The 26,802-nt window shown below is 46.9% G+C and overlaps 1 protein-coding gene across 3 annotated transcripts in view; it reads left to right on the top strand.

Annotated features, from left to right (window-relative positions):
* FRMPD3 (FERM and PDZ domain containing 3) overlaps positions 1-26,802 on the top strand; it is a 111,455-nt gene that overhangs the window by 49,382 nt on the left and 35,271 nt on the right. For all 3 annotated transcript variants that reach the window (XM_016426616.2, XM_056809549.1, XM_056809550.1), the window contains 4 exons: positions 15,447-15,545; positions 15,666-15,773; positions 22,270-22,401; positions 26,435-26,554. In XM_016426616.2, the coding sequence (XP_016282102.2) occupies positions 15,669-15,773; positions 22,270-22,401; positions 26,435-26,554 (357 nt within the window). In that variant the 5' untranslated portion in view covers positions 15,447-15,545; positions 15,666-15,668. The remainder of the gene's footprint in view (positions 1-15,446; positions 15,546-15,665; positions 15,774-22,269; positions 22,402-26,434; positions 26,555-26,802) is intronic.

The following is a 26,802-nucleotide window of genomic DNA, read 5'->3' as shown; positions in this document are numbered from 1 at the left end:
AGGCACTGGAGAATCGTGCCTCCCAAGGGTGACTACCCCACTGCCTCCATGTTCAGTTCTTCTTCGTGAGAACCATTCCTGCCCCTGGCTACCAGGTGAGAGCAGCAAGCAGTCAGCACAATTGCTTTCCTGGGGAGGGGTTGACTTGACTATGATCCCAAAGGATGGTCTCCCGCTCTATGCCATTCTACTCTTTGGGGGTCTTCAGAAGGGACCCTTTCTTCCCAGACATTCCCCCTTGGCGATGGCTACCACATTTTCATCCCCCTTCTTCAGAAGAGGCTCATAGGTAGCGTTCCATGGGAAACTACATCCGGTGCTGGAAGAGACCTTTTGAGGAGATCCAGTTGAATTCCCTTATTTGCAGAAGAGGAAACTGAGGCACATAGGTTAAAAATGAGGAGACTACTCAGGAGGCAAGCTCCATGAAGGCAGTGTAATAAGTTACAAGGGAAACACTGCGTTTAAGAAAGTCGATCTGTCATTTCTGTCTACTTCCCCATAAACACTAAGAGGAGAACACTTGGCTTGGAACCATCCATCCAGACTTGCCTCGATTCGTTGTTCTTTAGCCACATCCAGCTTAGCAACAGTTGTTAGGCAGGACGATCTCATACTGTCTGCCCCTCTTTAGGGAGCAACTGGAGCAAGAGGGGTCAATTGATTGGCAGGACAAGAGGAGCCCAGGGCGCAGGAAAGCCCGCCCAGCTGTCTGAAGAGCTGTCCAGAAGCTCCCAGAAAGGACAGTGCTGGGCAGAGCTATCCAGGGACTGGGAGCTATGGGAGGGGAGGAAAGAGGTGGAAGGACTGAGCCTGGGCCAAGCTCCCAGAGCTGAAATGATCAAAGGCCCTGCCCTCAGGGAGTCTAGTCAGCAACTTGAACCCACACGGCTAAAATAGGAGGCAAAATATAGAAGGAGCATTAAAAGGCCATTGACCCCTAATAAGAGTTTACATTCCTCTACACTTCATAGAAGAAGCAGCTAAGTGGCTTAGTGGATAGAGCACCAGGCTTGGATACAGGAAGACCTGAGTTCGAATCTGGCCTCAGACACTGCTTAGCTGTGTGACCCTGAGCAAGTCATTTAACCTCTGATTGCCTGACAGAAAGATCCACTTGAGAAGGAAATGGCAGACCACCCCAGGTATCCTTACTGAGAAAACCCCAAAGATAACTATGGTCCATGGGGTCACAGAGAGTCAGACCCTACTGACCAACAGCAATGATGGCCACCTGAAGATTTTTAGAGTAGTGATTTTCTCTGCATATGCAGGGTAGGCAAGTATCCTTGCCCTAGTGGGTGGGGATCATACAATGGAGATTAATCTCAAAGCAAGTTTCTTAAGCTCATGGTAAAAGGCAAAGTGATTCCCAGGAGGTAAGGCTCCTATGAACCTGTGTGACCTTGAGCAAGTAAGTAATTTCTCTGCTCTAGAGCTCAGTTTCCTCCTCTGTAAAACGGAAGGGCTTGAATTCCATGACCTCCAAGGTCTGTCCCAGGTCTAGGATACCTTAGTAGAAAGAACACCAAAAGAAGTCATCTATATACTGTAAAGATTAAAATTTAGGGGAGATGGGGAGACTGAGGCATCTGAGGCAGGTAGAAATTAGTTTCTCTCTGCAAGGAGTATTATATTTTTAGAGGTTTATTAAAGTTAAGGATTAAAAGAAAATACAGGATAAGAAAAAACACGTGTCTAGGCCAGAGGCCTAGACCTCACCTACATTATGGAAAGAGCTGTGTCTGCTCCAAAACGGAAGTCCGAAAGGAGAGCCCCTCCAAAGCCTTTGAATCAACTTAAATACCTTCTCGATCTTGGCCCAGGTGAGATTACAAGGCATTCTGGGGAAGTGGAGCAAAGGCTCATGGGGATTGTAGTCCTGTATTCGAGTCTATTTTTTACATTCCCCCGTGTGATCATTTGCAAAAAAATTAATTTTTTTCCAAAGGATCATGAAAACATAATCAATTTAAAGATTACAATAATGTGAGGATAAGAGAAAAAAGAATAAAACCAATAATTGCTGAACACATTGACAAAAAGCCATTAGGGGGCAGTCCCCTTTGGCATAAAAGTATACATACAAATAAATGTTCAATCAACCACACCCAAAGTTCAATTTTGTGCAACTTGTGGTCTGGAGGCTTCTTCATGGTGGCTTCTCCAACAGTTCAGTTCTGGATTCAGAGAGGTAGCATTTTCTTTACCTAAAATTCTTCTCAAAAGGAATTTAAACTTGCAATTTAAATAATGAATTTTTTTACAATACTGGGGGCAATGACCCCAGCACCCAAGTCTTAGGGTTGTTGTAAGGATCAAATGAGGCAGGCCTTAAAACCCAATAGAAATGTAAACTCTTCTCATCATTCCTCAGTGCGTTTCTTTGCTCCCTTATGTTGTTTTTGTTCCTGGTGACTGGGCTGGGCTGTAACCTGCCTGAGGTCTTGGCCATGGAGAGCTCTGAAGAGTGAGGCAATGATGATGTTGTGTCAAAAGGTTAGCGATTGCTATGCCTGAACAAAAACACCTGAGCCTCTGTTTAGTTCCTCTCCCAGGTGTGCCTGTGTCAGAGGCCCCGGGACCTCTCCTAGTGGGGGGGGGGTGGTGGTAAAGGAAGCCTCTTTGTGCTCTCCTGATGGACTGTGGGCCTGTCTTTGCAAGCCTGTCTGCAGTGTTCCCTAGTCACCCTGTCTCCTGCAGGGAGGGCTTTCTTGTGTCCCTTTATCCTGGGATTAGCAAAAGATGCCAGGCAAGGCTGGGGCAGCAAGTGTTTCTGAAGCCCAGCTGTACCGGGGCCATCTTTTTTGCCACCAAGCCAGCCCATTCAAAGAATCTTAAATTTTAAAATTAAAAAAAATTTTAAGTGTAAAAAGTTTAAATTTAATTTTCAAATCTAATTTACAATTTTAAACTTTTTTTAAAAGAGGGAAAAAGGGGTTTATTCAAGCCAACCAACACATCTGTGGTCTGATAATGTGTGTGATGTCCCATGCCTACCGTCCCCTACCTCTGCAAAGACGATTCCATATTCAGCCCCCTACATATACAAAAAAATGGGGTCGCATTTCTCTGACCTTTGGAGCCAGGCTTTGCCATGACAACTTTATGTACGGTTTTGGTTGTTCTTTCTATCCGTATTGGGCCTACAGTATGTAATTGTTTCTGCTTCTGCTTCCTTTACTCTGTATCAGTCTGTAAAGCTTTCCATGCTTCTCTGAATTCTTCATATTCATTGTTCTTAAAAAAACAAACAAACCTTACCTTCCATCCTAGTAACAACTCAAGGGCAGAAGGGCAAGGGCTAGGCACTGTTTGAGGTCAGATTTGAACTCAGGTCCTCTCAACTCCAGGCCTGACTCTATCCCCTGAGCCACATAGTTTCCCCATATTTGTTGCTCTTAAGATGTGATCGTATTTGATTGTGTTCATGTACCCCCATCCATCTTAACCACTCCTCAATCAATGGGCACTGATTTTATTTGCAATTCTTGGTTACCGCAAAGAGTGCTGCTACAAATATTTTGGTGGATCTGTATGTACCTTTCCATCTTTGAGCTCCATGGGGGATCTACCTAACAGTGAGATTTCTGGGTAATTGTTGGTCTGCGTTCTCTATATTTCCCTAGTTTGCATTTTAGGACCATATTTGTCTCATTAACGGAGTGTGTTATTGTTTCCTTTCATAATTTTTGTAACTTGGTTATTAATAACTCTTGAATAGAATCTCCCTGTAAATCTGCCTGGACCAGGGATTTCCCCCCCTCTGGTGGTTACTCAATGGCTGTTTAATTTCATTTTCTAATTGGACTCTTTATGATTTCTGCTTCATGTTTTCTTAATTTGGGTATTTCATATTTTTGTATTTCTTTTAAATTCCTTTTTGCTAGACTGTAATTGTGCTTAATGGGTTCTGATCATTCTTTTTTTCTCCTCTGTTGTGATTTTGCCTTGCCCATTTATTATTTTGGTAATGAGATTTTCTTCCCTCTTTTCGACTGGGTCAGCTAAAGGTTTATCGACCTCGTTAGGATTTTCAAAGAACCAGCTTTTAATTTTGTTTATCAATTCCATAGTCTTGTTTTCAGTGTTATCTATCTTCTAATTTTCAAGCTATCCTCTTCCGTGCTAATTTTGTGCTCATTTATTTCCTGGTTGCTCCTTCTAAATGTATTCTTAGTTCATTAATTCTCTTTTATTTTATTATTGAATGTTTCTGAGATATAATTTGTCTTCTGAAGCCTACTTCAGCTGCATCCGAGACTTTTTGGGCACACTGTATGTATCACCGTTACCTTTCTTTTTCAGTAATTGTTTCTATGATCTCTTCTTGGACTCATTATTCAGAATGGCTTTATCAAGTCTCTTTTTGAGTCTATCTTTTGCTTCCGGTTTTAATATTAAGTATAATTTCGTTGTATTATGGTCTGTAACGAACATTTCTGTTTCAACTTTTTAATATGTATTTATCATTTCTCTTTACCCTGCCTGGTACGCAGTAGACTTTTGTAAAGCGAGAAGAAATCAGCATATGCTTCAATATTCCCATTCTTCATTCATTAGCTAAGAAAACTCTCTCCCAGTGCAGGTTGGCATCTCCTCTGCCGCTTACAGACTCAGCTGGCTATCGCACTACAGCACTTTAACCAGGGTCAGAGGGGGACTTGGATTTGGGTCTTCCTCATTGATGAGCCCTGCACCTCGTTACCTCTCTCTCACTCAGAATATTCCATAAATGTTTCTGATCTAACGTCTTCAACTGGGTGTTCAGGTCCATATTTCTTTTTCTAGATTTCTCTAGCTCGGGGAGGAACTAGAAAATCTCCAATGAATATTATGTTAATGATTGTTTTTTGCAATGCACTTAAGTTTTCCTTTGGGAGTTTAGATGCTAGATAGAAATTGGGGTTGGTATCATTCTAGTATCTGTGTTTCATATAGGCATGATGTATCTAACCCATTTATCTCTCTTACTGTTGAGAATTTAAACTTGATCCGTACGACTATGGACCTACTATTTTTGTATAATAACCCGATTTACGGGGAAATTTTTCAGCCTCTCATTTCTGTTTTGAATATCTCAAGTTTTCAACTGCTATTTTCTGTAACAGTTTTTGGATTCCCGTTTCTCATCCAGTCAACTATTTTCTCTTTGGGGTGATCAGATCATTTAATCCATTCGCATTTCAGCAGGTCCATGGCTGTTCCATATTTTTTTTAATAGTATTTTATTTGATCATTTCCATGCATTTTTCATTAAAGACAAAGATCATTTTCTTTTCCTCCCTCCCACCCCCCGTGGCCGACGCATGATTCCACTGGTATCATATGTGTTCTTGACTTGAACCCATTGCATGGCTGTTCCATATTACATAGATCCATATCTTTCCTGCATCTTATAGATCTGTATTTCTTTTGCGTTGGTTTTTAGCTATTCCTCCTTATTTTATTTCATTTCTCAGTCTAGTCCCATCCCTCTTTCATTTTTATTGTCTTTTGCCACAACCTAAACTCTTGTGGAGAAGTAAAATAATTTTATTTAACCTTCATAAAAAATTTTATAGAGATGCACCTGTCTCTTACCTCCCCTCTCCCTGTTTGCATTACTTCCCATTTTTGCAAAAGATATTGATTCATTTTACAAAGCTGCAGGATTTAGTTCTCAGAGTGTTAATTTATCTCTTCCCTCCACCCACTTCCTTCCCCTTTCCAAATTCTTCAGAGTTCCCTTAGATCTTTAAACCTTTAGGTCTTTTTTTCTCCCTTGGTGATCCCTCTGTGTTCTTTATTTTTCTCTTAAGTTCAGGTCAGTCACTGAAATATTTTGAATTTAAATGTTTTTGCCTTTTGCGTCTATTTTATGCCCACTTTTCTTCCACTCCGATATTTTTCTATTCCAGCTATTTCATTTTTTCCTCCAGAGCCTCTGCCTCCTTAGAGAGAACATTCATCTTGTCCACCGTGTTTTGTGTTCGAATGTTGGCTTTTTTCAATTCTGGGTTGAGAGCTCTGATTTCCTAACTCGCTTAATTTCAAGCAGTTCTTTGAATAGTTTGATTTCTCTCTTGAACCGTTCTAGAGTGTCTTACTTAATTCTGCAGTCTGGGAAGCCTTCAGAATTCTCACTGGTCATGGAATTTTGGTTCCATTTTCTTGGTGAAAGTGTTTCAGCCTGCCTTTGAGCTCTCTTCATTCTTCTTTCTGTCTTTATGAGCTCTGATACATCTGCTTGCGAGTGAAGGTTTTCCCTTTTTATTTTGGTCCTTTACACTTCCTCTGGAATTCTCTGTCAAACAATTAAGAATTTATTAAGTTTTTGCAAACTCTTCCCCCTCCTTTCCACTGTTGCTTAGAGCCCAGAATAGTCTAAGCCTCTTCTCATTAGGTAGTGTGGTCCAGCCTGAGGGGGAAAGGACTGGACCCAGCTGAGTTTCCAGTTATCTTTTCCTCAGGCATGAAAGCTCTTTCCCTCTAATTGTCTCTGCCCTGCCTTCATCTTTTCATCCCGTCTTCTCTGGTCTCTCGCTTGCTCCTGTTGCTCATCTGGCATGTGTGTGTGTGTGTCTGCTTTTTTAAAAGAGGTTTTCAAGTTTGAGAAGTTCACAGAAAATACCTGCTCTGCCATCTTGCCATTCACAGGTTAAGCTTTGGATCAGAGAGGACTTAGAAGGGCTAGCTGTCTTTCCCTGTATCTGCCTGTCTCTCTGTCTCTGTCTATGAGCACTAGGTCTGCAAATCTGGCCTCAGACACTTACTAGCTGTGTGACCCTGGGCAAGTCACTTCACCTTGTTTGCCTCCATTTCCTCATCTTCCAAACAAGCTGGAGAAGGAAATGGCAAACTACTCCACTAGCTCTGCCAAGAAAAGCCCAAATGGGGTCATGAAGTTGGACATGACTGGAAGGACTGCCTGGAGACGCACAGATATAGATCATCAGTTCATACAGTCTTCCTTTGATAGGCACCCCAGAGGTGATTTTGTCCAACTCCTTTATACAAGTGCTGAGGTAAAATGCGCCTTCTGGGAATCTCTCGTGACCCCAAGGAGTCATCACTGGGGCCAGTGGGAGAGGCGGTATTGAACAGTGGCCCAATTCACCAGCTCACAGCCAGGATGTCCTCATCTGTTCAAATCATGTGAAGGGTTCAAGCCAAGCCCTATGAGCGAGATGCCTCCTCTCTTCTCTGGGGTCTCACTTTGCCACCATCCCTCGATGGAGAATTCTGCTTTCTCTCTACCCTCCTGGGATTATCCTGTGGGTGGGAGATGAGGCAGTTGTGAGGACTCAGTGTTCCAGATGGTCCCCTCTCTCAAGCTCCTGGCCCAACAGCCAGCCAGCGCTGGACCTGCTGGATTTTCGTGTTTACGGCAGCTCTCTGCTGGTCAGGGGGAGGAGCCAGAGCACACACTGGCACGGCCCAAATGGGACGCGTATATTGGAGTCTTAGAAAGAAGAGAGATCGACTCTAGAAAGCTCTGGCCCGGGGAAGGGAGGGAAGGGGCACACTTTTGAAGACACAATGACACGGGCTTCTGCGCCCCAGGGGCCATTTTGAGAAGTCGATCCCAGAGCTAGAGCTGGGAGGGACCTTGAAGGCCAGTGAGGGAGATGATCACGTACGTAAAAGTGAGAGGGCACCTGCCTCTGCCCTTAAGCGTGTTATGTTTGACCAGATCCCACACCCCAGCCCTCAGCCTGGGTTCAGAGGAGCAGCAGCAGGTATGAAGCCCAGCTGCAGAACGCCATTCGGTGGGGAACTGGAGGGAGTTGTCTCCTGGGGACTCAGTCTTAAGCTCTGGCAGACTGAAGAGAGGGCCGCTTGGGAATGAAAGGCCTTGGGTGACTTGAGGGCACAGACAAGAAAGCTCAGATCATCTCCCGTTCAGCTTTGGCCCCACCATGGGAGCCCAGGAACCGATGCGGGGTGATTTGTTGGAGCCTTCCAGGACCAAGATTCTCTCTGTTCTTGGCACTCAGGCTGATCAAACAAACTTCTTGCAGACCAGAAGCTGGAATGCACCAAGAACATGCTTCATGCTGGGCTTCAGGCTGTAGGAAATCTCCCGGAAAAGTAATTATGGCTGAACGTGCCACGAAGCCTTTCTTCAAGAGTGGTGATAAAGGCGAGTCACTGCTCGCATCAAGGGGCCAGGCCCCGCAAGCAAGAGACATTGGCACGGGCTGGCAACCTCCACTGGCCCCCTGTGTAAACAAGTGACTTGCCTGCCACAAAGGGTCCCAATACCGTAGATTTAGAGCTGAAAAGCACCCAAGAGGCCCTGAGTCCATCTGATCTCCTCATTTTATAAAGGGGGAAACCAAGGCCCTGGGAGAGGAAGTAACAAGTAGCAGAGCCAGGGTTCAAACCCTCTGTACTTTGAGCTGTTTGTGCCATTGAAGGGGATGCTTTGGGGAGGTGGACCACAAGGCTTTTCCCCCACTCTTATCTTCTCTCTTGGAATCAATACTATGTATTTGGTTCCAAAGCAGAAGAGTGGTAAGGACGTGGCAATGAGGGAGGGCTAAGTGACTTGCCCAAGGTCACACAGCTGGGAAGTAGCTAAGGTCAAATTTGAACCCAAGACCTCCATTCTCTAAGCATGACTCTCAATTCATTGAGCTACCCAACTGCCCCCTAGAGCAATAAGGCCTAGGCAGTGAGGTTAAAGTGACTCTCTCAGGGTCACACAGCTAGGAAGTGGCTGAGGCCAGATTGGAACCCAGGACCTCCATTCCTGGATCTGGCTCTCAGTCCACTGAGCTACCGAGCTGCTCCTGGACTAGATGACTTTTAGGAGCCTTCCCACTGTGAATCTCTGATCTTTAGGTAGATTGGTGGCAGGCAGCCAAGTGGCAGGAGCAGGTCTCTGTTGGGGCCACTCATGTCTCATGCCAACTGTTGGCATGGGGGCAGGTTTGGGGGTACAGTAACCCCAACCATAGCAAAGGCCAAAGTCTCTGTCCTCAAAGACCATGCATCCCACCTATTCCTTTTCTGAACTTCTCAGACCTGGGTCCCCTCATTCCCAGATTCTGCTACATCTCAGTAGCTAATTGGCAAATTGATTGTGCCAGCCCGCTCCAAATAGCCTGCTTCATTCAGGGCCCTGTTAGGCGAGTTATTCTGGGAAAGCAAATGGTAAGAGGTGAATGAGATGCTCCTCAGAGATTATTCCCCTGGGCAGAGCAGTCCCTTCCCTCCCTGTGGCAAGCTGGGGAGAGAACAGAGCCTGAGGGGCGTTGCTGGTGTCCTCTCCTTCTCACCTGAGGTAGCTGCCTGCCTCCTCTGCCCACCAGGGTTTGGAGAAGCCCCCGAGACAGGCTCAGCTCTGTTGAAGGCCCCCTTCTACTCCCGGGCCTCTCCAGGGCACCCCATTAAGGAGATTGGTGCCTGAGGGGGGTGGGCCTTGGGGAATGCCTGGATGGAGAAACCTTGCCAAGCCTGGCTTTGGGCGCCCGCGGTGGTGAGCACAGATGATTGCTCTGAATGAGACTCTGGCCTGCTGCTTGGCAGTTCTCTGCCTACATCAGAGTTCAGTTATGGCTCCCCAGCTTTGGGGAATGGGTGTGCGACTGGTAATTAACCACTGAGCAAGTGTTGAGTGCATGCAGCATGGCCACCACTGCGCCCAGTGCTGGGCCCAGGTGGGAGGGAGGACCAGAGAAGCCAGGAAGAAAGGCAGGAAGGACAGCAGGAAGACGCAGACACACATACCCAGGCCTGAAATCTGGAGCCCAGAAGGGCTGGCTGGCCAAAGGAGCAACAGCTGCCTGGCTCTGCCCCCCTGGCTGAGGGGGACAGGCTTTGCTCATCCACCTGGCCGCCGGCTTGCCTATTGGCTTAGAGAAGGGCCCCCGAGGTACTTAGCCATTCCAGGCCCCCCGTTTCAAGCCAAAATCTATTTCAGCCAGAAAAAGACCTGTCGCCAAGCAGACTGCCAGCTGTTTGGATGGGCCCCATGGCCAGCAAGAGCTCGTGAAGCCTCATCAATTAATCCATGCTGATGGCCTAGTACAGGCTGATGGCTCACTGGGCTTCTTCCCTTCCCCAGGCAAATATTTGCTTTTTAATTAGGGCCTTCTGGAGACAGAATGCTTTAACTCCTTGAGGGCAAGGACCATCCGTGGACTTCATTTTTCCTGAGATATTTGGTTCATTTTTGAATAGGGCCATTTCTTCTCTCCTACCCAGCAGGCTGTGCCCAAGGTAGGCAGAGAGAGACAGACAGACACAGACAGACAGACAGACAGACAGACAGACAGACAGACAGACAGAAACAGAGAGGGGGGGAAGAGAGACAGAGGGAGAGACAGACAGAGGCAGAAACAGGGAGACAGAGAGAGGGAGACACAAGAGTGAGGGAGAAACAGAGAGGGAGAGATACAGAGAGGCAGAAAGAGACAGACAGAGAGTGAGGGGAGAGACAGAGACAAAAAGACAGAGAGAGGGAAAGACAGGAGGGGAGAGAGAGAGAGAGAGAGAGAGAGAGAGAGAGAGAGAGAGAGAGACAGAGAGAGGAGAGAGAGAGAGAGAGGGAGAGAGAGAGAGAGAGAGAGAGAGAGAGAGAGAGAGAGAGAGAGAGGAGAGAGAGAGAGAGGGAGAGAGAGAGAGAGAGAGAGAGAGAGAGAGAGAGAGAGAGAGAGAGAGAGAGAGAGAGAGGGAGAGAGAGAGAGAGGGAGAGAGAGAGAGAGAAAGACAGACAGAGGCAGAAACAGGGAGACAGAGAGAGGGAGACACAAGAGTGAGGGAGAAACAGAGAGGGAGAGATACAGAGAGGCAGAAAGAGACAGACAGAGAGTGAGGGGAGAGACAGAGACAAAAAGACAGAGAGAGGGAAAGACAGGAGGGAGAGAGAGAGAGAGAGAGAGAGAGAGAGAGAGAGAGAGAGAGAGAGAGAGAGAGAGAGAGAGAGGGAGAGGGAGAGAGAGTGTCAAATAACAGGGGAAGACGACATATCACTGAAGCTCAGTGCCTGGGGCTGCTGAGGAAATCTTAGGGGAGCAGAAAGGAGCCGGGCCTTTTGTTGCTTGGTAGGGAGGGTGTATATTTATGACACGGTGCCAGCAACAGACTGGCCCTGATTTCTGAGAGCCTGCTTAGCCTGGTATAGAGAGACGAGACACGTTATTACTGGAATGGTTGCTTGATGATAAATTATTTGGCCACTGCACCCCGGGAAACAAAGACAAAGAGAAAATGGCTCTAAGTATTACGTAGGCCTTCCCCCACCCAACCTCCCCACTAATGCTTTGGTGGTGACATTAGCAGGAGAGACAATTTTGAGACTGTTTTGAAGCCTGGTTGTCGGTCATCTTAATGTGAGATCCTGCTCCAGAGAGCGCCAGGTAGACAGAGAGAGGGCTGGGGGAGCGGAATCTTAGCCATCTTGAAAGGCTCGCTGGAAACAAAATCAGAAGACAGAAGGGAGTTTGGACTAAATGGAGGGAGGGCTTCCAGGTGCCCCTTGGAGGGGCCAAGCGAGGAGTCGGTGGGGCTGGTTCTAGCATGAATCCGAAGGTCACCCAGCAGTGCTTGTGACGGAGAGGACCAGATATTCCCCCAAAGAAAATGCAGTTTCTGGATCGACTGTTGGAGTGGATGGAGAGAGGAGCGAGCCCCAGGCTGAAGCCAGTAAGAAAACCTCTCTCTCTCTCTCTCTTCCCCCTTGCCCCATTAAGTCACTGCTCGCTTTTAAATACTCCAAGAAGAGGGTAGGAAGAGCAGCGAGGAGAGGCCTTTTGGAAAACCCAGCCAGGAATAAGGAAGGAGACCAAAGACCACCAGAAGCCTGGGGCATCTCCACCCCCAATACTTTTTGTGAAGAGTCCGGAGATGCTGGGCATGGTGAGCACTGGGGGGAAATCGATTCTCTCTCACCAGACAAGAAGTGACTTGTTACTGCTGGTGGAGCCATTCGTGAAGCAGCGTCTGACCACTGACTTGGTAGAGAAAAGGGAAAAGTTGATACAAAGCTGGGAAGAGAGAGGGAGAGGGTGAAGGGAGAAAAGGGAGAGAGAGAAAAGGGGGAGGGGATGAAAAGAGAAAGGGAGAAAGGGGGGAGAGAGAGGAAAGAGAAATGAACAGAAAGAGAAAGGAAGGAGTGGGAAAGGGGGAGGGAGAGAGAAAGAAAATCCCTTCACTAGAATCCTCAGGCAAGGGTGGTTGTTTAACACATGCATATAACACTAATATGCAGAGAAGAAGGGGTAAGTAGGAGACAAGTAAGCAAGACCTGGGGACAAATTGCACCTCTGACAGCTACAAGCTAGCTGTATGGCCATGGACAAGTCACTTAGCCAAGGACCTAGAGTGTGAGGGTTGATCGCTAGCAGCTGGGGAAGCAAGAAAGGCTTTACGTAGAAATTTGACTTTTTGAGCTTAGTTTTAAAGGAAGTCAGAGAGTCTTCAAGGAGGAGATGAAGAGGCAGCCTGGGCAAAAGCCTGGAGGTAGGAAATGTGTCATTTTTGAGCAAGAGCTACAAAGGCCAGTAGGGATCGTTGAGCATGTGTGAAGGGGAGTAATGTGCAACCTGATTGGAGTGCCAGAGCCTGGAGGTAATAGGAAACAAGCAGATCTCCTGGAGTAGAGGGGTGGCATGGTCAGCCCTGGACTTCAGGCCACAATGTGCTGGTAAACAACAGGCTCTCTGAGAGAAAATGTACACTTGAAGCTGCATCTGTGTTGTGACATTTTCTCTATCACTTTCCTAAGTCTAGATAATGACAGAACAATACGTTCGTCCCTAATTTGCAATATTTGCTGATAAATGCTCACTGCAAATTTAACAATCAGCTCTCATGAGCCAGTTTGAGCTGGCTCCAGTATGCCCTTGAGTCTTTTGAGAAAAATCATTTGGGCTGCTGGATTGGAAAGAGGGCTGGAGGTTGGGCAACCAATGAAAAAGCTATTGCAGTAGTCCAGGAGAGATGTGTTGATGTTCCAACTTAGATTGATGACTTGTGAATAGAAAGAAGAGATGGGACTCTGGGCAAGTTACTTGACTCTGTGAGCCTCGGCTTACTAGTCTCTACAATGGGGGTGTTAAAATGCTTAGGGAACTTCAGAGTACTAGAAAAAGGTCACTCATGGACCTGCATGCAAGGGAAAGATCTCAGGACCTTGATCTGATTAGAATCTCCCAGAGAACACTGGTGGTGATGAAATTGGCCACACACTCCCCTAGGCGAGGTCTAGCTGAGGAAGTTTAGGAGAAGGAAGAGAATCTGCCCTCCCAAACTCCCAATTTGAACCCACTCCACCCCCCCACCCCCACCTTCAGGCCCAGGGGGAGGTGCTTGGCTATGATTATTGCCTCTTAGTCATTTGGAAGGGTAACGGGAGGGAGGAAGCCAAGCGATCACCACCCTGTAGGGGCTCAGGGCATCAGAGACCATTCCCACTTCTTACTTGAGCTGTTGCTACTCTTGGCCAGTTCCTTTAGGCCCCGGGAAGCCCATGCTAAGTATTTAATGGCTGCTCCGTCCCCCAGGGACCACTGCAGCTCATGCCCATTCTTCTCTTCCATCCCATCCACTTCTTGTAGCAGACCCAAGATGCATTGTGGGCCCTGCAGGCTTGACTGTTTTTGGAAAAGAGAACCGTGGCTGTTCATGCAGCATTTGGCTGATAGCATCTATCAGCCCTCACTTTGCCCAGCTGACCTTTTCTGCTTTTAACGATGTCCTTTTGCCCAATTTCTCCCCATGTGACAGTCGGTAATGTGCTGCTGCCTACGTACACCCACTGTGCTCATTTCCGTTGCCCTTTGGGTCCTGTGTAATTTGGATTCTCCAGAGATGTGGTATTGCCTGATTCGCAGCCACAGAACGTCAGCAGGAGAGCATTGCTAATGCTGCTGGGGGAAAGGCTAGGCCTTTGTGTTCGAGAGATTGATTGGGGTTGGAAATGCTGCCCTGTTGCCCAGTCTCAGTGGCATCTTTTCCATCCTGCCCTGCTCCTTTTCTGTCTACAGTGTCTGTCTGAGAGCTGTCTGCCATGTTTCCAGGATTCTCTTTCTACTTGAATTTTCCGATAGGAGTTGCCAGGCTGATGAGTCCTTTGAAAAAATCGTTCATCTCTATTGACATCACCTTCGTTTTTGATCGTTTCCCCGGCAAGCCAGCCCTCAGAACAAAGAACCCAAGGGAACAAGCAGGGTGGGGGAACCATCACCTCAACCCTGTATTTTAAGCTAATTGCTTTCAAATGACCATGGATTTTGTTAAGGAGGCCTGGGAGATTATGATGGGGCTCGGAGGCACTCGCACTCAGTCATCCACAAAGGACCCCTTAAGCACCTTTCCTAGCTCTTCCATTTCCATTTTGTGTTTTGACTTCCCTCTAATCTGTCTCTTCCCCAGTTGCCAAATTGATATTCCTCAGCCACAGCTCTGACTATATCTCGACCTGTTCAGAAATCTTCAGGACTTTCTTGTGGCTGCGAGGATCCTTGGTTCAGTAGTTAAAGCTTTTAACAACCTGTCCCCAACCTGTCTTTCCAGAGTGATTCCAAATTCCAAACAGTCCAACTCCAATCTCTGAACCCTTGTAGTCTATTCTCTTTGCCAGGATTGCTCTCCCTCCTCAGTTAGGTCTTTGGAGCCTCAGCCCCTGTTCCAGAGCCTGACACATAGTAGGGCATCAACAAAAGCTGAATGGATTGACTTATTCCCAAGTAGCCTGTCCATTGGGCTTCCAAAGGCCGCTCCCCTCACCCCATCCCTACCTCCCTGCTGCCAAGCCCTCACCAACAAAGCCCATATGTAGGGCTCCTTCCATTCCCCTAACTCAAGAAATAACTCAAGAAAAGTCATTACTCGAGGCCAGGCTTCTCCCACCTCCCAGGCCTGGTAGGGTGTGAAAGATGGATGGGGCAATAGCTTTTTGAGCCATCCTCCAGAAGAACCTGGGTGTTTTCTCCCCCCAAGCCAAACCTAGGAAAGGGGATGTTCATCATGCCAAACCGCTCTTGGGGGGTCCTTAAGCAGAAGAAGTTTGACCTGGTATGGATATGGGAGTCTTGGAAGCTCGAGGTTGGCGAACGCTATACACAGTGACTCCCACAAGGCAGCTGGAGAAATTGAAGGCTCTAGAACGGTGTTTATCCCAGAGAGGAGCTGGAAGAGTACAGCGCCCTCCTCTCTCTGAGGCGCCAGGGGGGGGGGCGATGTCTGCTCTACTGCGCATGTGTGTGCGTGTGTGGTGGGGCAGGGGCACAACAGCAGGTAGAAGACAGGAGCTGGGCTAACAGGAAACGATGTTTTTGATTCCCTCCAATTCTCCTGAGTGGCACCGATTGCCTAGGACCTAGCTTGGGGCATTAGCAGGGGTTCGATAAACCCCTGCTGATCAGCCAATCAAGTTTAAAGACAGAGTTGCTTCCCAGTCACCTGGGGCACGGGCAGGACATTGACAGCCCAACCATCTCTTGTTCTCTTTTCAGCCCCAGGACTGGCCTTAGCAGCTGCTTGAGAAGGCCTAGCCGAGCTCCAGACCTGTAAAGGTCCGATTCTCCGAAGGTCACTGCCAGCAAAGAGACCCAGTAAGTTCCACTCTGGCCCCCTTGGGTGGAGACTTCACTTGGACGCTCTTCTCTCTCTCCTCTCCCTCGCCCATGGGGCCTCACTCCTCTTCTCTCCGCCCCCTCCTTTCTGTCTGTCAGGACATGTTGAAGAAAGAAGCTCTCCTCCTCATCCCCAACGTCCTGAAGGTGTTCTTAGAGAATGGGCAGATCAAGTCATTCACGTTTGATGGACGGACTACTGTCAAGGTACTGCCCCCAAGCTAGAGGCAACTGGCTGGGCTGTGGGGAGAGGAGAGAAGGGGGCTGCTCTGCCGGGCCCCCAGGCCCCTCTCCTTTAGCCACTAGAGCTCTGTAGCAGGGAGTTCACGGCGTACATCCCAGATCTAGAGCTGGAAGGGGCCTCAGTGTCCACTTCACTCAACCCTTTCATTGTACAGAGGGGGAAACTGAGGCCCATGGAGGGGAAGAGACCGTCCCAAAGTCACACAGGGACTAATCATCAGAGGTTCTCCAACTCCAAATGCAGGGGACCTCCAGGAGAATGACATAGAGGGGGCTGTTGGCGGGATGTGCAACTGCTCGCTGCTAATAATAATAACAGAACAAAATAGCTAAGATTTCTACTAGTTCTGCCAGGCATTGCGCCGTTTGTTTGGGGTTTTGTTTTGCTTTTTACCGATATTATCCCATCGGATCCTCCCAACAAGTAGGTTTTATTATGCCCATTTCTAGTCAGGGAAAGCAAGGCTTGTCCACATTCACACGTTTATCCCGTGTCTGGGCCTGATATTGACTAGACTCTAGCTAGGCTCAGCACTCTGTCCTCTGAGGAGCCTGGCTGGCTGCCTCTCAATTTAAGGCGTAATGGGTGAGGGTTGGGGAAAGCAGCAGATTAAAGCTCCAGGGAAGGGCCTGGGATTTGAGAGAGGCAGAAGTGCTTCACTCCTCAGGGACTCCCTTCTTCCCTTTGCCATTTGGACAGAAAGGGCAGGGTACAGCAGCTCGTAGGAAGGTGGGGTCCAGCCTGAGTAAGGAGAAGGCCCCAGGGCAGGCAAGGGCACCCCCGGGCTGAAAGGATCACCGACTGGGATGGCAAAGAGATTCCGGAGGAAAGGAGAAGGGCAGATGCTGGGCAAAGGGAAGAAGGGTCCCTCTGTAAAGTGCAGGCTGAGCTTGGCAAAACATACCCAGCAGATGCATTTATGAAAACGGCAAAGCAGGAAAGCAAGCCAGGATTATTAAATGAGATGAAAATAGTAGAGCCTCGCTAGCCAATGAGCTTGTTCATGAAAATGACTCGATTTCTTCAAATGTCAAATTGTTAAGGAAATCAAATAATTATTCAGGAAGATTAAAATTATGGAACCTATTTTCCAAATCAACTTATTTACATTTGTTAAATGTCACGTTGATTAAAAAATAAAATGGCCAAATTATTGAAGAAGCCAAATAATGATTTGGTAAGATTAAAATGGCATGACATTTGCCAAAGCAATTTATTTATGTTTATTAAATAAAATTATTACATGGATTAAAGTATAAAATTACCTAATTATTAAAGAAATCAAATAATCATTTGGTAAGGCTAAAATGATAGATTTGCCAAATCAATGTATTTACATTTATTAAAATATTAACCTATTAAGTAAATCAAATAACTCTTCAATAAAATTTAAATTATAGAACATATTTACCAAAGAAATTCATTTATACTTATAAATTAAATAAAATAATTACATTTATTAAAACATGAATTACTAAATTATAAATAAATCACATAATTGTTCAGTAAGACTAAAATTATAAAACATTTGTCAAATACATTTACTTACATTCATTAACATACAAAATTACTAAATAAAGCCAATAATTGTTCAATAAAATTAAAATTATAGAACATACTTATTGCCTGAATTTGTTTACATTTATTAAATACAATTATTTAATTTATTAAGGTGTAAAATTGCCAAGTGATTAACTAAACAAAATCATTATTAAATAAGGTTAAAATGATATAGCATATATTTTATATATTGCTATATAATATATTGCTATATTTCTATATGTTAACTAGTTTAAGTACCTAATATATAATTATGCATTGATTTACATCCATCAAATAAAATGACTAAAACTATGAAAATGTCCATTTCTCAACTGAAATAATCCTTCCTAAATAAAATGAAAATTGTAGGATGTCTTTCTTTTTATATATATATATAAAACCCTCACCTTCCATCTTGGAGTCAATCCTGTGCATTGGTTCCAAGGCAGAAGAGTGGAAAGGGCTAGGCACTGGGGGTCAAGGGACTTGCCCAGGGTCACACAGCTGGGAAGTGTCTGAGGCCAGATTTGAACCCAGGACCTTCCATCTCTAGGCCTGGCTCTCAGTCCACTGAGCCACCCAGCTGCCCCCTAGACATCTTTCTTAAGACAAAATAGGGGGGAGAAGATAGAGGTTGTCAGCAAAGGATTTCCTCCAGGAAGAGTTGGACTGGGCTAACTTTGCTTGCTTGCTTTTTGCTAGCTCAGTGGAATTTGCTCAGATTTTAGCGTAGCATTTGGCCCGAGGCATTTGGGCAGGTTGGCAAGATGCGGCTACGGGCGGGTGAGGGTAGAGCTCAGTGGGTTCCAAACTGTTTGGAGAACTGGGAACCAAATGGCTCGAGATCAGCTGGGAATGAGGTCTGTGGGAGAGTGCCCCAGGGAGCTAACCTAATTCAATATGGCATCTTTATCAAATTTGCTGGTGATACAATACAAGTGAAAGGACAAAGTCAGGATCTCCACAACAATAACAGAAACTCAACAGTCTGGAAAATGGCCCTGAATCAAGTCAGTTGAAATTTGATAGGGATAAATATAAAGTCTCACTGGGGTCTAAAAAACCCACTTTGTAATAATAACCAATGTTTATATAGTGTTTTTTAAGGCTTGCTGAGTGCTTTAGAAGCACATAAGATAGAATGTTGGGCCTGGAGTCAGGAAAATCTGAAATCTAATCCAGCCTTGAACACTTACTAGCTGCATGACCCTGGGCAAGTCACTTCACCTCTGTTTTACCTCAGTTTCCTTAGCTGTAAAATGGGGCTAATAATAGCACCTACCTGCCAGGGTTGTTGTGAGTGCAATGAGATAATATTTTTAAAGTGCCTGGCACATAGTAGGTGCTTTGTCTCTTTTACATAACTTAACATGTAATTATTTGATTGTCACTACAATGATGTGAGGTAGGGCGTCTCATTCCCATTTTACAAATGAGGAAACTGAGGCCAAGAGATCTGGTGGGGGTTTTCTTTTTAGTGGACCACAAACTGATTATGGGTCAACAGGAAGATAGTCACAAATTTGTATGTATGTATGTAGGCATATGTATCTGTATCATCCTGTGGCCTCGTATTAATTTGTGTACGTATACATATATAAGATCATTATTAGCATTATTTGTACTGTATTATTTGTATATATGCACACAGACTAATACTAATAGGGGTCAAGAGGATAATACGATATATTATAGTACAAATTATTATAGTAATATAGGTAATGTTGATACAGGTCAATGGGGTAACACATACATACATTTGGGGTACGAGTACCATGCAAGATCAGCAAGATTCCTCTTCCTGAGTTCAACCATGATCTCAGACAGTTACTAGCTGTGTGACTCTGGACAAGTCACTTCACTCTGTTGGCCTCAGTTTCCTCATCTATCAAATGTGCTAGAGAAGGAAATGGCAAGCTATCTTTGTGATCCTGGACAAGTCACTTCACTCCATTGACCTCAGTTTCCTCATCTGTAAAATGAATTGGAGAAGGAAATGGCAAACCACTCTAAAACCTTTGCCAAGAAAATTCCAAATGAGGTCATGAGGAGTCAGACACAACTGAATAACAACTATCTATCTATCTGCGCACCTCTAATACACACATAAATATAGGTTAAGAGAATGATACATATATTTGCATGTGTTTATGTGTGTGTATCAGCCTGTTGACCTAGTTTGTCTACGTAAGGTATTATCATTAATATTAAAAGATTCATTTTAGGGGGCAGCCGGGTGGCTCAGTGGATGGAGAGCCAGGCCTAGAGATGGGAGGTCCTGGTTCCAATCTGGCCTCAAACACTTCCCAGCTGTGTGACCCTGGGCAAGTCACTTGACCCCCATCTTACCACTCTTCTGCCTTGGAGCCAATACACAGTATTGATTCCAAGACGGAAGGCGAGGGTTTAAAAAAAGATTCATTTTAAATTGAAAATGAAATATTAGTTTGTACATATTCTCAAATATGAGTTACTGGGATGATAGATCCCCATACAGACATGTATTGGTATGTATATGTATGTATGGGTGTCCAAGCTGTACAAAAACTCAAGCCAATTAGGTGATTAGTGAATAAAAATGAGGCATTTATTCAGGGCTGAGGGATTGCAATTTGGGACAATGCTCTGCCTTTTCAATCAGGGCTACCTGGGAAAGGAAGGGAAGGGAAGAGAGAAAGGAGATTCTCATAGGACAGTGTCGGCAAACCTATGGCATGCAGAGCACACTCTGTGGGCCCCAAAGTTGGTTACTAGAAAAGCAGGGGGACTCAGGTGGAGCTATTCCCCTCCCCCTCTCCACTGTGCCTGATGACATTTTTCCCATCCCCCTCCCCTCTGCCCAGCAGCCAATGGGAACGTATGGGGAGAGGGGGTAAGGCGGATGGCTCATAGGAGGCAGAGCTGGAGAGGAGCAGAGCACTGGGGCCACTCCCTCTCTACACTCCCTGAGAACATTCCTCACTTCACCTGCCCCTCTGCCCAGCAGCCCAATGGGAGTGCTTTCTCCTTCCCCTGTGTGGGGTAAGGGGGGCATGAGGATACCCAGCATGTGGGTGGAGAGCATGGCACATGATCTCTGGAGGTGGGCAGGTATGGAACTGGATCTCTGGGGGGGGCAGGGCCTAGAACTCCATCTCTAAAAGGTTCACCATCACTGTCATGGAACATAGTCATAGGAAACAGAAGGAGGGCATATACTCTTGGATACATAGAGTCGACCTGCTGGAAGGGAGTGTTCAAGTGGCCTTGTGCTTATCTGTACTCAGGAACAGGGGTAGTTAGAAACTGCTGGGCTATGCCAGGATCTTCTTGGGGGCAGATAGAAACTGCTGGTCAGAGCAAAGATTCCCAGAGGTTAACCTTGGCAGGGGCAGCAGTTAAAAAGTACTTGTGAGACCAGGTTGGGGGCCCAGAGATTCCCGGGGGCTGACATTGTGAATCAGCCCGCTGACCCATATTAGTTCGTATGCATCAACTTTTCTTTTTAAATATTCATTTCTCTTCTAAGCTAAATACTCGTTTGTACCTAGAGTGATGGGCGCTTTAGCTTGACTCCTCAGCCTTCCCCATATTTAAGGCCGCAGGCTCACTCCCCGCCACCCCCACAGTCAGGTGACCACTGAGAGGTCAAATAGCAGAGAGCTTCTTGAAACAAGAGGTGCCTGCTCACCCCAAGGCCTAGGCTGATTTGCATGTATATTGAGTGGGAAGTGAGTGTTATTTCCAGAGAATGAACTGAAAAATGGAAAGCCAGAAGACACCGTTTTCATCTACACATCTGTCCCCCGGACAGTGCCTCCTGGGATGTGGGAAGGGGAGAGAGAGGCTGAGGCACTTGTACGAAAATGATATTGATGAACTTAAAGAATGCAATTGGACAGAAAAGAATTATTGAGTGAGAAGGCTCTCTGAGCTCCTTGATTTCTGCTGTAAAATGAGGAGGTGAACTAATCCCACCTAGTAAGGCCTCAGTTTCCCCCTGTGTTAAACGCGAGGGTCGGTTCCTCCTGGCTCTAGATTTCTCCATCTTGGGAATCTTGCTCACGACTGTGTCCTTGGGTATCTGTGGCATTGAATGTTTTCTCGGATTTTTTCCTCTCACTCCACCAGCCTCCTGTTAGCCATTGGCTGCAGGGTGGTGGCCTCTGGCCATGGCTCTGACGCCATGGCGGGTGCTCTTGGCTGCTCGTTGGCATTTTGATGGGCTGCCAAGGCACTTGTATCTGAGAGGTGCCTGGGTGAGCTGACAGCACGGCCTGAGAGCCATTAAGCTTGTAACTTTCGTTGGCAATGCTTGGCTTGGCTGTCCAGGTTCCCAGTGCTAAATGGGCTGAAAATCTCATCTGCCCCTGTCTCGGCTCCAGCAACGTTGGCTCAGTTGTGATTTATCTGTGTAATGGTCTGCACCTGTGACTTCTTTGGTCTAAGCCTGCTCCTGGTGAAGAAACTCCCTTTAGCCATTCCAAGCAGCACCCACCACCGTGCACCAAGGAGTAAAGTACAGGGAGATGATCTTTTCCAGCACCGGCCCTGAGTGTTTGGTTGGCGAAACTGCTCTCAGTGGGCAGCAGAGGGGATGTTTCAGCTCTTTGGCTTTTTAGCTTGCCAAAAGCTCCTTGCTCTTGCTTGGTACCCTGTTCTCAAGCTGGCCTTTGTCATGCCTCTGACTGACACTATCCCTAGGCTTATGCCCTCAACTACAGCTCAGAGCACAAGCTGCCTGGGACCAGAAGCAGCAACAGCCGGGTCCTGGTCACAGGGTCAGTTCCACTGGAGAACGTTCTGGCTGGCTGGCTGGCTGGCTGGCTTCTTGAGCTTTTCTTCTTTCAGAGTGATGGTATTTCCCGGGAATTTGATTATTAGAATACCAGAGTGGGCAAAGGTCAGCCCATCAAGCCGTTATCTTCTCCTCCTCAGGATGTGATGGTGACGTTACAGGACCGCCTCTCCCTAAGGTACATCGAACATTTTGCTCTCGTCCTGGAATATGCAAGTCCAGAACAGAGCCACAAGTTCCTGCTTCTCCAGGACAAGCAGCCCCTGGCCCATGTAAGTGATTTCACTCGCTGTCCTTTGTATAGGGTCCCTCCCGGCAAAAATGGCCCGAGGAGAGCAGCCGGTCTCGGAAACTTGTTCCTGGAGCTCTATTGAGCAGCCCATTTGTATCCCATCTATCCTTGGGGGGGGGGCGTGGAGATCAGACCTCATTTCTAGGTGAGATTTCGGGTAAATGGGGAAGTGGGAAGGGCTTCTCCAGAACACCTAGGGAACAAAGTTAGGAAAGGTAAGCAATTGTCTTGTCCCTCAGCAGAGCTCCGATATTAGAATGGAATAATCTCACAGTTGGACAAGAGCTCAGAAGCCATCTAGTGCCTAGGTGACAAACACACTACCCTGAGAGGACACTCCCTAGTGGGCCCAAACCTCCTACGGATATCCTGGCGAGAGATTTCCTAAAAGAAATAAGAAACGCACTAGAACCGAGAGAATGTTCCTATGTGGTTCTCTACGTCAACATGCGGCCACAGGGAAGCTTCTATAGGGTTTTCTCTTTGAGTCTGACACCAGCGAGCCAGTTCGACTTGTAGCCGTACGGGAGTCCCTTCTCTAACATTCCTAACAAGGGAAAATGATATTAAAGAAGAGGGATTGCCATCTGCTTTGCTGATGCTCCCTAAACAGAATGGGGCCTTCCCATTTGCTCCGTAGCTGGACCCTCTTGTCTCCCACTGTTAGAATTTGTAGCCAGAAAACTTAGCACAATGGATGCTTGCAGGGAGTAATTGCTTGCCAAAAGCCTTTTTCCCATTCATTGAAGTGATCCGCCAGCCTTTTCTTTGAAGATCACAAATAAGTAGCCACCCCTTATCTAATGCAGCCATTCCAACACCTTTGAATTCAGAGAAGCACTAGGACATTTTTTGTTGAGACCGGCTCTAAATCTGCCTCTCTTTGAACACTTCAGGGAGCTAGGCGGTGCTGTAGTAGATAGACTGCTAGGCCTGAAGTCAGGAAGACTCAGAACCCCGAGTTCAAATCTGGCCTCTGACACTTACTGGCCCGGTGACTCTAGACAAGTCACTTTACCCTATTTACCTCAGTTTCTTCCTCTGTAAAATGAGCCGGACAAGAAAATGGCTGACTACTCCAGAATCTTTGCCAAGAGATGCCCCCAATGGGGTCACCAAGAGTCAGCCATGAACAAAACAACAACTACACACTACGGACATTATTCTATGCCCACTGAGGCCAAGCAGCATGAGTCTAACCTCTCTTCCCCTTCAGATACTTGAAGAGAATGATGTCCTAGCAAAGCAAGTCTTCTCTAGACTCAATTTCTTCAGTTCTTTCATCTTGTTCTCTAGTGACATGGTCTTGAAGCCCTTTCCCGTCCTTTCCTGTCTCCCTCTGCATGCTCCCAAGCTTGTCACTGACCTTCCTGTTGATTTTTATGGAGATTATAGTCTCCTCGAGCTTTTGTGTAGGTATGATCATCTAGCCCACATCTCCCCTGACTTGCGCTTGGGCACTTGATTTTTAGATACCGAGGATAGGACATGACAGTGCCATCGTTTTGGTTTGGCCCAGTGCATTAGATCTTTCTCCAGTAAGTCATCTGACATGCTGGTCACCCTGCTCCCAGCTTTGGGGCATTCTTTGCTTAGTAAGCTCTATTGATGCCTTTTGCTTTGACATTCGTTACAGCAGATGTCAACAATCCCCGCCTTTTAATAAAGAAGAGCTATTTAAGCAGAAAACGTGACGACATCTGACCAAAGATGCCTGTTTCTGCCCCGTGATCCCCTCTATCTCTATCAAGGAGGATATGTTCCTTGAGATCAAGATTGTTGATTTGAAATCAAGAGTTGAGCTTCCTCTTCCTTTGGGGATCTTTTTCATTGATGTGGCTTGATCTTCTGATTACTCCACTCTGCCTTAGATCATAAACTCTTCCTATGATTCTCCGAACTCCTCATACTTGTCATTTCCCATCACATTCAGATATTGTGTTTTGTCTAGCCATTCCTAAATTAATGGGCACCCTCTTTGCTTCTGGTTTTTTCGCCACTCCCAAAAGGGTTTCCATGAATATTTGGGCAGTTTGGGGGCCTTCTTGTAGGGCAGGGCCCAGTATTGGGTATAATAATTAAAATAATATTTCTACCCAGATATGTGTGTGTGTGTTTTATAAAGTTTATTGTAAGGGTAGACAACGTTCTTGTAAGTAGCCTGACCGCACGGAGCCTAGGCTGCCAGTCTCTTCCTCATTCCCCCTCACCTGCCTGCTCTGGCTCTTCTCCTCGTGGTCCTCCCATTGGTCTCCCAGCTTCTCCCAATTCTGCCCCAAACCTTAACTTTTATTGACGTACAGAACCAGAATGTACACTGATGCAACCCTGGTGCAGCTGTGGTATGTCGGGCATGTTGGACAGACATGTAAAGTTCCTGAGGAGGGGGAGGGGATGAGCTTCCTTGACACGCTGACCTTGTATGATTGCTGACTACTCTTGGGCTTCCTTATTGAACCAGTTCCCTCCCCACCTAGCGAGGCACTGTCTAGTCAAATCCCTCCTCATTCCCGAGGAAAGCCTATGAGACGTTCTATCAACTTCAGACTTATCCAGAATCTCCCAGGATAGGGGAGAAATCCTGTCCAAAAGGGGGTGCTCTTGGTCTAACATGCCCAATTCTCAGTTAGCCATTCTGAGCAGCACTTCCCTTTAGGAATATATTCTAGGATTCTGCCAGTCTCCACTGGCTCAGCAGCCTGCAGAGACACCATCCTCATCTCTTTGGGAAAATCGGGTCTATGTGCCCTTCTCCGAGCCTTCTTCTGGCCTGTTCCAGGGCAGTTCTTTAAACCACCAAGTTGGAGATACACTCGTGAAATCCTAGGAGCAGCTCTGCTTTCTCACAGCCTCCTTTTGGAGAGGATCTGGGCTGCAGCCTCTCCTGAATAAGCACAAATCTTACTTAGCAAGCAAGCCAAAAGAACAGCACACTGCTCATCACTTAGTGATATTGACTGACTGCCGTGATCTTTCAAAGATCACTGACATGGCTTCTGAGGTCCCTTCCAGCCCTGGTCTACAGTTCTTTGGCAAGTCACCTTAAACTCTCCGGGTCTCGAAATAAGGAGGGTTGTGTACTAGATACTTTGTGGTCCCTTTCAGCTCTAGAACGGTGATTCTATGTGTCACCTTAAGCTCCCTGGGCCTCAGTTTCCTCAGCTGTAAAATGGGTGATTTGGACTAGAACATCTCTGAGGTCCCCTCTGGCTCTCAGCCAATGCACCTCAAAGGGAACCATTGGAAAGCCCACAAGGTGGGCAGCCCAACTTCCCCAAGAGGTTTTTGCTCTCTCAATCAGGTCACCCTTTGCCCACTGGGTATTGTTTAGGTCTACGGTGGCTCAGAGGGCCCTCAGGCTTCAAAGGAGTTGGATCTGGAGACCCCGCCTCACCTGCCAGGGCTTAGACCCATCTAGTGAAGAAGAAAGTTCTCATACAATATGACTTACTACCGTCACTTTGGGACCTGATTTCCAAATGAGGTGACAGGCATGACTTGGGTCTCTGAACCTGACTTGAAATCCCAACTCTGCCAAGGCAAGGTCATACAGATGATATATGTCAGAGCCAGAATTTGAATCCAAGTCTTTGAACTCCAGAGTCGGTCTAGCTCTGGATCTATGATTCTGTGATCTACCAGCTCCCCTGGCACGTGCCCTTTTTGTCCTCCTGGGCACAGCTCCGATCTGACTGGTAGTGTGCTTGCTTGCCAATCAGCCATTTAGCAGTGGATGCGGGACACACTTTTCAGCTTAATCTCCATTATGGACATTTTCCCCATCACTCTCTTACGTCCAGACACTCAACAAAACAGCCAGTGAAGGCCTGCTTTGTTTGTAGCAGTTGTTGATTTCCAAAGCATCAGCGCTATGGCTGAACATTTCAGCAGGTTCCAGAACATCCGTACCAGAGACCCTTGCTCACGGGGCTAAGGAAATAGCAGTTCAGCTGTGCAGGTCTCCCCTGCCTCGCCGCTCAGAGCTCAGGTGCCCTCCTCTCCCCTCTGCCCAGGTGGTTCAGCGGACACACTATCAAGGCATGAGATGCCTCTTCCGGGTGAGTTTCTTTCCCAAAGACCCCGTGGAGCTGCTCCGCCAAGATCCTGCTGCCTTCGAGTACCTGTACATCCAGGTAAGAGAAGCAGGCTGAAGCCTTGGCAAGGTGGGCCAAGGCCCATGCACAGGGTGGGCAGGTGGGCGGCCCAACAAGTGGAGATCAAGTGAGCGCCCTCCTGGGGCTTGGTAGTGGGCCAACATCAGCTGCTTGAATCCAGGAGGCCCTGAGGGAGCTGCCAGTGCCCAGGTGGCTGGGCAGAAGGGAAGAAAAATCCCATCGAGCCCCCTAGCGGAAGGAAGCTGCCCTGCTCTCCATCTAGGCCA

Source organism: Monodelphis domestica, chromosome X, assembly GCF_027887165.1.
Source record: "Monodelphis domestica isolate mMonDom1 chromosome X, mMonDom1.pri, whole genome shotgun sequence".
Taxonomy (NCBI): Eukaryota; Metazoa; Chordata; class Mammalia; order Didelphimorphia; family Didelphidae; genus Monodelphis; species Monodelphis domestica.
The sequence above is the reverse complement of the archived record's forward strand: the minus strand, read 5'-3'. Positions and strand labels throughout refer to the sequence as shown.